General features: G+C 50.5%; 1 protein-coding gene across 1 annotated transcript; it reads right to left on the minus strand.

The window, feature by feature from the left end:
• Nucleotides 1-1,343: 1,343 nt before the first annotated feature.
• Nucleotides 1,344-6,875, minus strand: CFP (complement factor properdin). The gene is made up of 9 exons (XM_019955585.2): nt 6,579-6,875; nt 6,346-6,496; nt 4,971-5,149; nt 4,329-4,499; nt 4,000-4,191; nt 3,643-3,816; nt 3,204-3,395; nt 2,932-3,043; nt 1,344-1,572 (listed from the first exon to the last, which is right to left on the minus strand). The coding sequence occupies exons 1-9, from the start codon at nt 6,649-6,651 to the stop codon at nt 1,422-1,424; spliced, it is 1,395 nt and encodes a 464-aa protein (XP_019811144.1). The 5' UTR covers nt 6,652-6,875; the 3' UTR covers nt 1,344-1,421.
• Nucleotides 6,876-9,943: the final 3,068 nt, after the last annotated feature.

A 9,943-nucleotide genomic window follows, 5' to 3' on the forward strand; every position in this document is an offset into this window, starting at 1 on the left:
CACATGCACTCCACACATACTCAATATATCCTTAATTCTTGCAGAGACCCTATAGGTCTTCCTATCACACATACACAAAGATATGTGCCTCACAATATACACATACAGCCAAATTTCCACTTTCTTATAGACGTATAACTTTCTCATACCCTGCAGTAGCAACCAGACTCCCTCACTCAGGCTCATTCCTCTTATGATAACTAATATGCATTGATTTCATCTTTACCCCTACCCATCAATTGATCCATTTTACACAAGGGAAAATTGACCCAGAGAAGTGAGCAGCCTGACAGACTCTGGGTGTCACAGATCTCCCATCTGAAGCCTCCCACACAAAGGCGCCCCTCCACTCACAGGACAAACTCCTAAACTCTGCTCCTGGCATGGTGTTTCCCAAATGTCTAGCCCATTACCTTGCTATGCCTGTTCCCTCCTGGGTAAAATGCAGATAGTAATATTGACCTCATATGTTTGTTTGGGTTAAATGAATTCATGCTATGGAAAGTCTTAAAACACTACCAGGCACACATCCTTGTTCTCTTCACTGGGGAAATACATATCGCTCTGACTCTTCTTCCCCATCTCCCATGATGTCCAGCGCTATTTACACAGTAAGCGTTGCTAAATGTTAAATAAATGTTCGAATGAAAGGATCTCCCATTTTGGTCTGTTCCCTGGCTCAGATGTCTTCTCTACCAGCCTTCCTTCACCGGAAGCCCAGACTTAGCTCTAGTATACAGTAGATGCTAATAAGTGTTGAATGAATGAACGAACCCTAAAGAAATGTGTCTGAGTGTCTTGGGGGCTCCTCCTGGCAGATGCTGACTATACCTTCTCTTTGCTCCTGTCCCAGTTCAGAGCCCCTCATAGGCACTTCCTCGGTCCCCCATCCCCCCACCTCTGCCTTGCGGAGCTATTTGTCGCCACTAATTGTGGTGTTGGAGCTGGGCTGTTGGGAGTGGGTGGGTGCAGATGTTCGCTCTGCGGGGCTCCAACCCCAGCCACGCCTCTTTGCCGGATTGACGCAGAATCTGCCAGCTGAGGGAGCCTTTAGTAGGGAGAAGGAAAACAAGCACTCCAGCCAATCAGAAAGTGCCTGCCAAGGCATATAGCCAATCAGAAAGCTCATAAATCAGAGCTCTGCAGAGGGACGTGCTGGGTGCCCCAGGGCACTGACAGAGAAGGGGGCAGACATCAAGGCTACAGCAGGGATGAGTATTCGGATACGCACCTTCACTTCCGTCATACCGTGGCCACAGTGGAAAGTACTGTTTTCCACCACAGGCCACTGCGACTTCGCCTGTGCTGCGCTCTTTGGCCTAGAAGATGCTATGGCCCCACTCTTGGGAAAAAGGCTAGTTTATTTAAGTCTGAGAGGTCGGGGGTCAGAGTGGAAGAGAGAGATGTAAGAATTCTCATCCTCAGGGTTCTTTGCAGGGAGGCACGTGTAGACATGGCCGTTTCTCCTCCACCATCACCTTCTGCCCCTGCAGCACATCGCACTGTACAAACGGTTTCCCCCAGAAGGTCACGTTCTTCTCACCCTGACCTTCGACCATGGTAACGGTGGGCCTGGTGCATTAGTAGGGATGGGGATGAAGAGGAAAAGCTCAGGGAAGGCAAGAATGCGTTCAACAAACTCTTACTGAGTGGATACATTATATGTATATTTTTAGCTGGGAGATACTGGGCAATTTATCTCCTCTGTGCCTCAGTTTTCCTCATCTGAAAAATGGGAATAATAATAGTCTCCTCACTGGGCTGAGTGAGGATAAATGAGTTGATTCAAGTAAAGTGCTCAGAGTCATGTCTGGTACACAGTAAGTGCTCAATAAATGTTGGTAATTATTGATACGAGCTACCATCTCTTACCTTTAAAACCTTTTCTTTCTTTCCCCATTGCCCACTGGGAAGAATCCAAATGCCTTGTTTTGGCATTCAAAGCCTTGTTGTTGGGCCCAAATCTCTGCCCCCAGGTCAATCTCTAGTTCTTTCTTACACTTTATTTAGACTAAGCCCCATGTCCAAAACGGTCTTCGCCTGGGTCATTTCTTCCACTAGGCAAACCCTCCATTCACTCCCATCCCGATTCTCCCAATCAGTCCTTTCTCCATTCATTCCCTCCCTCTGTCAAGTCCTTTGTGTCTCCATTCAACACCCGTAACTCTTCTTCCAGACCCACTCTAAACCCCACACCTGGTGACCAGGTAGCAGGCCTTCCACGAGTTGGGAAGAGGCCACTTAACCTAGTAGAAATAAGGAAAGCATAAGTGTTTTAACCCTCTCCAACACCTGGGCCACCCTGGCCATCTGCAAACATTTCAGGCAGCTGATTACCTGTGTCCAGGACTCTGCTCACAGTTTTGATGGTGGGGAAGTGTTTCCCAACCCCTTCCTGCCAGGGGAGGCCCAATCAGCTTCCTGGACCCAGACCCAACATGTCAACCATTCCTCAGATGTCTTCTGTCAGGGTGGAGTGGGCCTGTATTCCTGAGGGGAACCCATGGGATCTGGGTTCTGTGTGTTTGCAACTGTTGCCAAAAAGGCCTTAGAGCGTCTTGGGGCACAGGTGACAGAGGGAATGAGAGGGTGAATGGGGGCATGAGTGACTGAATGGGCAAATCAAAGCTTGGGTAACTAAGGAAGCAGAGCATATGGACACAGGAAGGACAGAGTGAATGGGAGAATGGCTGAGTGACTGAAACAGTGACTGAAGGGCACAGATGTTACTGATTCTCCCCTCAACATCCTCTTTCTCAGCTTCTTCTTTAGTTTCTCCCCTCTTCCTACAACTGGAAGATGGCACTCAGCCAGGCAGGCACCTTGGACCCAGTGACAGAAGCCCTGTTTGGTGGTGACCAACCCTCCTGCCCTATATGCTGACATATCACTATCATAACCCCCTCCAAGGCACATTGCCTCCTCACTCACGAGAACTTGGGGAGCGTGGCCTGGCAGAGGCGCTGGCGGGTGCGGATGGGGTTGGGTCCACATGGGGGTATGCACAGCCCCCAGGTACTCCACTCCGACCAGGAGCCTTGCACTGCAAAGAGGGGAGAGGTTCCTGAGTCAGAATTAGAGGTCTTGGTGGGGGGCTTGTGAGAGAGAGGCTGCAGGAACATGGGGTCCGCGGCAGAGTCAGAAAGCCCCTGTCCCTGCATGGGCTGCCCCACCCTCGCAGCATGGTTCCTGGGGGCACTCACAGAAGCAGCGCTGGATGCTGTAGCAGTGCCGGATATCCTGCTGTTTCCCAACACATCGCTGTCCGTCAAATTTGCGGCCCTTGCAGATCCTGGAGCGTGTCTGCTGGCCTGGGATCTCCTGGCAGCTGATCTGTTTAATGCTTGGGCGGATGCAGTTGCTCCACTCCCCCCAGAGCCCCCACTGTCCATTCACTGCAGAGACAGGGGCAGCTGGGCTTGCACCAAAGAAGAGAGTCAGGGGGTTCAGAGGAAGGAAGGGGGGCTGAGGAAGACAATGGGAAGGACTGGATGTGGGAAAGGGGGATCAGACATGGAATCAAGGCACTAGGGCCAGGAATGGAGGGATTAGAGGCAGGAACAAGTCATTAACAGCAGGAATTGGGCAGCAGAGATGGCCGGGGGCCTTAGGCATGGAAATCGGGCATCTTGGGGTGCTGACCAGGGCAGTGCACAGCCGTGTTGCAGACGTGCGTCCGGGTGCCATCACCGACACAGAAGGGGCCCCCATGCTGGGGCACAGGGTGATCACATGTCCGTTGTTCCTGGATCTTACCCAGGCCGCAGGTCACAGGGCAGGGGCTCACAGCACCCCATGGCCCCCAGCCACCAGCCACTGTCGGGAGGACAGAAGTGAGGAGAAAGGCCACCTCAGTCTCCCTGACTCAGCCCCTAGACCCATGAGGCAGACTGCTCCCAAACGAAAAGCTCCATGGTCACATGGTCTCAGATCTCTGTCTCTTGAAATGTCAGAGCAATCTCCATATACGTTAAGAGCAGAGGTCTCATTCCCCAGTACCTGGGCAAGGTGGCAGGCCGGTGCAGACCCGCTGCTCATAGGGTGACCCTGAGCAGGGATTCCCAGGAGGCTGTGTGGAGGGCTCAGGTGCAGAGCATGTGCGGCTTCGTCTCTCCACAGCTGCACTGGGTCCACCGTGGCAGGTGCCTGAGCAGGGGCCCCAGGGGCCCCAAGCAGCCCAGGCCCCATGTGCTGTGATGGGGTAGGGGTGGGGAGATACCAAGTGTGGTCATGCATGTTGAAGTCTTCACAACATGGAAGTTCCCTGCTGTAACCCCTGGACCCACCCTGGGTGCCCACATCATTGCCCAGTGGTTGCCCTCACTCACTGGGGCAGACTTGTTTGGTGTCACAGGGCTCTGACTCCTGTGCCTCTCCTATGCAGTGGCCCCCACACTTGGGGGTGGGGCGATTACATGCTCGACGACGAATCTTGATCCCTCTAGAGCAGGTGACAGAGCAAGCTGCCCAGGGTCCCCAGTCGGACCAGCCACCCATCTCTGTGGAAGAGAAAAGAAGGAACAAGATGGAGGTGGTGGTATTACTCAGTGGTCCAGGCTTCCTCATGTACCCCACATCAGCTTATCCTATCCCCACAGTTTCTGCCATACCTGGCCTACCATCATTGCTCATCTGGACTATTGCAGTAGCCTTCACACTGGTCCCTTTGCTTTGCTACTCAGCACATAGTTTGTCTTCCTGACAGCAAAAGGGATCTGTCACAACCCAAATCAGATCACGTTTTTCTGCCATCACTACATCACTCAGAATAAAAGCTGACATCCTCACCATGACCTACAGGGGTCAGTCACCCTATGACCTCACCTCTCATCACTCTACCCCAACCATGCTGACCTCCTCCTTGACACCTCACAAACATCGAGCACAGTTCCACCCTCAGGGCTTTTGCCTTGATTGTTCCCGGTGCCAGGTAACTGACAGTGCTCGCCCGCCTTGCTGATCTTCCTCACCAGGACAGCATGGCTGGTCCTCACAGGCCTGTAGCTGCCACTGGAAGGTTCCAGGCTCCACCTTCTCGGGGAAGCATTGCTCACCCCAGCCTGTGCAGTGCCGGTGCCGCAACTGGGAGCCCTCAGTGCAGGTCACTGAGCAGGGGGTCCATGCGGACCACGGTGACCACTGTGGGAGCCTGTAGGGAGAAGCACACGTCCCACCCTGGCACACTCTGGCAAGGATGGTATACGGGACCAGAGTGTGTGTAGGCACAGGCAGGAATGCGGGATAAATGTATGCAGAATGGAATGATGGGAGTACCTACCTCTTAGTGATGTTGGGGGATTGAACAGGAAGAGGTGAACACTCAGTAAACACTTATCATTTACCTTCATCATCAGGAATCTGGAGTTACCCTTTGAAGACTCCCAAGGACAGTGCCAGGCACGCAGTAAACAAGGATAAGGACTAGGGGCCCAGAACTGCTGTCAAAAGCCCACCAGGCCACAACTATGCATGGCAGCAGGCAAACAGGAAGTGTTTAATAAATAGGAGCCATCATCCCAATGAGCTCAAAAACCCCACCCCCACCATGGCATAATGCTAAACAGATGAGACCTGTTAACAACTAGGGGCCTGCCTTCAAAAATCCCCAAGCTACACATCCCTGCAGCTGTGTGTATCTGGGGTATACACAGTGTATCTGGTGGTGTATATGGAATATATAGTAAGCAGTTAGAAAATATGTCTGACATACAGAAAGGGCTCAATATATGTCAGCAGGCATTATGATTAAGAGACTAGAGCTACTCAAAAATCCTCTACTACTCCCAGTATCTGCAATGAATCAGGATGCTGGAAGTATTCAATGAATGTGAAGTGTCATTTTAATTTGGAGCCTGGAGTTGCCCTCAGAATTGCCCAAACACTTCCCTTCCTGCAATGTCTCTATACAGTATGAACATGCCATATGAGCTGTCATCACCATTTATGAGGGCTTGAGCTACCCCCAGAAATAGCCGAGCAGCAACCCACCCACAATGCTTCTGGTATGCAAGAAGTGCGCAATATGTGTAAGCCATCTTGGTTCTCAACCAGGGGTGACTTTCACCTGTCTGGAGACATTTGAGTTGCTGCAGATTGCTACTGATAACTACTGGGAGGCCAGGGATGTGATAACACATTCTGCCCTGCACAGGTCAGCCCCTCACAAAGAAATAATTTTCTGGCCCCTAAGTGTCAACAGAGCCAAGGCTGAGAGACCTGGAGCTACAGTTGTGATCAGGGCCTTGGAGCCATGCTGGAGAATCTCAGAGAAGGCAAGAGCCCAAGTTCTGTGTTGCCCCACATACAGTCCTTTTTGCCTCCCACAAACCCCAGGCTCCCCCTGACCTGCACGCCATACAGAGATTGCTGCCAGGCTTCTGGAAGGCATAGCCAGCATTGAGACAGCAGTCTTCCACGCTGACCCCTCTCCCAAGGAGGTCCTTGCACTTGCCCGTAGATTCCTCATACTGGGCGAAGCAGAATACAGGGTCTGAGCCTGTAACAGGGTGGGGGAGCATGGTCAGGGTTGTGAGGAGCCCAGGCACCCCTGGGGGCCAGTTGGGCCCCCACCCACTCACCTGTGGCTGGCAAGGTGAGCAGCAGCAGTGGCAGCAGCAGCAGCAGCAGCAGGGCCTGTGCTTGGGCGGGCATGTTGAGCACTGTACCCCTGCAGCCCCGCCAGGGAGGAGGCCTGGCTTTATGTGCGCTGACCTGCTCCCAGAGTTAGTGGAAAAGAGGAACCAGGGGCAGGAGGAACTAGGAGGGCGAAGGGCAGTGTGGGAGAGGAGGAGTGGGGGGAGGGGAGGGTACTGTGCTGGTCTCTTCAGCTCCAAACTCTCCTGGCCACCTCTGTCCCTGAGCTTCCTCCTCTCCTCTCCCCTCCCTACTTCCTGCATCACTCTTGTGAGGTCCTATTGTGTTTGTCACCATATCCCCAGCACCCCAGCACCCCAGGCCCCGCCCAGCAGCCCATGGGCACTCATTCAATGCACCTTGGACAAGTTCTTACTGAGGGGGAAATGGAGCCTGGCAGTTGGAAGCAAGATAGAACTTCCTCACTGTGTGACCTTGAGCAAGTCACTTGAACCTCTCTGAGCCTGTTTCCCCACCTATAAAAAGCATGCCCTCTACCACAATGACAGGGCCAACCCTACGGGGGTGCTGAACATTAGTGAAGTGAGCACGGTGTGCTCAGCGTGCCCTGCCTCATGGGGTGGAGCGGGCATCGAGGTAATTGCTTCATTCTCCATCCTGCCTTCACCACCACCCTCCTCTTTCCTGAAAGTGAGATTCTTCATGGTCAGCAATGTGGAGGGGAGGTCAGCACAAAGGAAGTGAGAAGGGGAAGTGGCAAGAGTGCGGGGAGAATTCAGGACTGAACTGGTGCTATCCACTGCCCCACGGGCAGCTGGGGGTACCTTCAGGTCCCAAGGAGGGGGTGGTTGGCTTGGCCACGTTCCATCGACTATCTTGGATAGGTAATAACTGCCCCCCTCCCCATCCCATACACAGCCAACATCATAAGGCATTTTGAGCAGATCTGGAGTTAAGGTATTTAAAAGTCCTTAGTTTAGTGCCTGGCAAACAGCAGGTGCTGTTTGTTAAATACATTGATTAAACATTTATTGAGCAACTACTGGGTGCCAAGTGCTGTTCTGGACATTGGATGGAGCAGACAATAAGAAGCCCCAAATGCTAGCCCTCAAAGGACTTTTGTTCTAAGAGAGGGAGACAAGGTCACCTCCCTCACAAAAGGGTATCTGTCACTCTCTAGCCCAGAGGCTCTCAAATCTAAGTACACATCAGAATCATCTGGAAGGTTCATTAAGTCCAGATTGCCAGGCCACCCCAGTTTCTGATCCTATAGATTTGAGGTGGGGCTCAAGAAGGTGAATTTCTAATAAGCCCCATCTGACACTGATGTTGCTGTTCGAGGACCACACTTTAAGAGCCATCATTCTAGTTCCTGACCCTTTTCTCTGTGGGTCTCATGTAGGAAAACTGTTCGTTGTAGTCCTTATTTTACTGTTAATAATTAATTCCAATTCAGCCTAAGCTCCACAGAGCCCTTTTTTTTAAAATAAGCCTAATGAGTGAAACTCCAGAGCCTGCTTTAAAAACAGAAATCTTTTTAATTAACAAAAAGGAGTGTAAGAAAGTTAGGAAGGCAATGTCTCATTTCCTCTACATCCATTTAGGAGCACTATTCTGCAAATTAAAACAAGGTTGAATGATTTGATTCGGTCAGGTGTGTTAAAACAGAGCTTTCTCAAGAATACTGGTCTTACTTTATGGGTGATAAGGCATGTTGACAATTCATATCCGTTACAGATGTACTGTTTTCTGATAACATAAGCCTGTCTTTGAACAAAGCGGTCTTGTTAAGTTTCCAGGACTTCAGTGCTGTTATCCTATGAAAACAAACTCCTCAAGAAACCTGTAATTCTGGTTGGTTGCTTTATCTAATCATCTTTTGCCCTGGTAATGATGTTATAATCGATACTTCATTTATTCCTAAACTCTGTACCTACTTACTGGTTCCCCTGGGAAGAGGACTGTCGCTACTTTCATCTTCTCCCACACGTTTAGGCAATAAAATGACTGCAGATTTCTTATTTAAACAAAGACTGAGAGTCTTATCTCATGTAATCATTGCAACACCACCACGATGCATTTGTTGCTTGTCTGTTGTCTCCACTACAATGCCAGCTCCACAAAGGTGGGATTTGTGTCTGGTTTGTTAACTGCTGTATCTGCAGGGCCTGGATGGGCACCAGCAAACAGTAGGTGCTCAATCAACATCTGCTGAATGAGTAAGTAAATGCAACAAACAGTGCTTTCAAGATTCTGAAAAGTGCTTAGAGGAATAATCTGGATTGGAGGTGAAAATGTGATCATCATGGCGGGGAGCAGCAGTGTTTCAAGTGCTGGAACTGGACCAAACAATCTGGAGAGGGCTTGGCTTGTGAGAAGAGAGAAGGGAAGCCCAGGCTAAGCCCTGAGAAACTCCAGCATTTCACCTTGTGGAGAACTGGGAGAAGCCAACCCAAGGGCCCAAGGAGGAAGAAGACAGACAGAAGAGAGCTTTCCCCTAAGCCTGGCACAATCCATCCACCAGCTCTCACCCACTAATTCAGTTTCAGTCATTCTCTCTTGAGATCTCTCTTCTTTTTTACATATTTATACACACACTTCAGAATTTACAGCTTCTACCACAGCCACATACAAACAAGATCACATACATACTTGAACACACAGCCTTTCTCAGCCACTCTTTCAGGGAGTCATTTGCTGTCATTGACATCAGCCTGACTGTGGTCTTCTTTCAAGAACAGTTTCCCACACAGTCACGTCATCTAGCCTGTGTCCTTCAGCCAAGGCCACAATGACTCTCACCGGTCAGTTTTGCACATACACACAGTCATGCGTTTTGATGTTTCAACTGCTCATTCGGGCCATCATTTTCTCATATACACAAATGTTTGGTGATTTATAGCCACCGCTAGTTCCTCCGGAAGTTCCCTGCACACACATGGTTACTCTCTCTCCCACCTCTCCATACTCATGCCCATTTCACACACCTAGAGTGCCTGACTAGGCTGAATTTCATTCATGCACAATCAGTGTCTCAGACACTGTCTTAATCACCTAGTCTCACATTTCTTTGCAAGCAGCTTCCAACATGCCCAGTCTTTGTTCTATAGTCTTTAAAGTCTCTTTTAGAGTTTTTCACAGACCCTCAGCCTGTCAGACATTCTGTCACAGGTACAGTGTCACAGTCACTTGCCCTCATTCACCCTCTGACATCCTGTAGTCACTAATTCACAACTGTTACTAGGCTCTCTGCAAGTCTCACACACACAGTCTCTCACAGCTCATCTTAGTTGTTTACACCATCCAGCCAGAGTATCCTGTACATTCAAACACAAGTAGAGCCTCCCAG

This window comes from Bos indicus, chromosome X (assembly GCF_029378745.1).
Source record: "Bos indicus isolate NIAB-ARS_2022 breed Sahiwal x Tharparkar chromosome X, NIAB-ARS_B.indTharparkar_mat_pri_1.0, whole genome shotgun sequence".
NCBI classification, from domain to species: Eukaryota; Metazoa; Chordata; class Mammalia; order Artiodactyla; family Bovidae; genus Bos; species Bos indicus.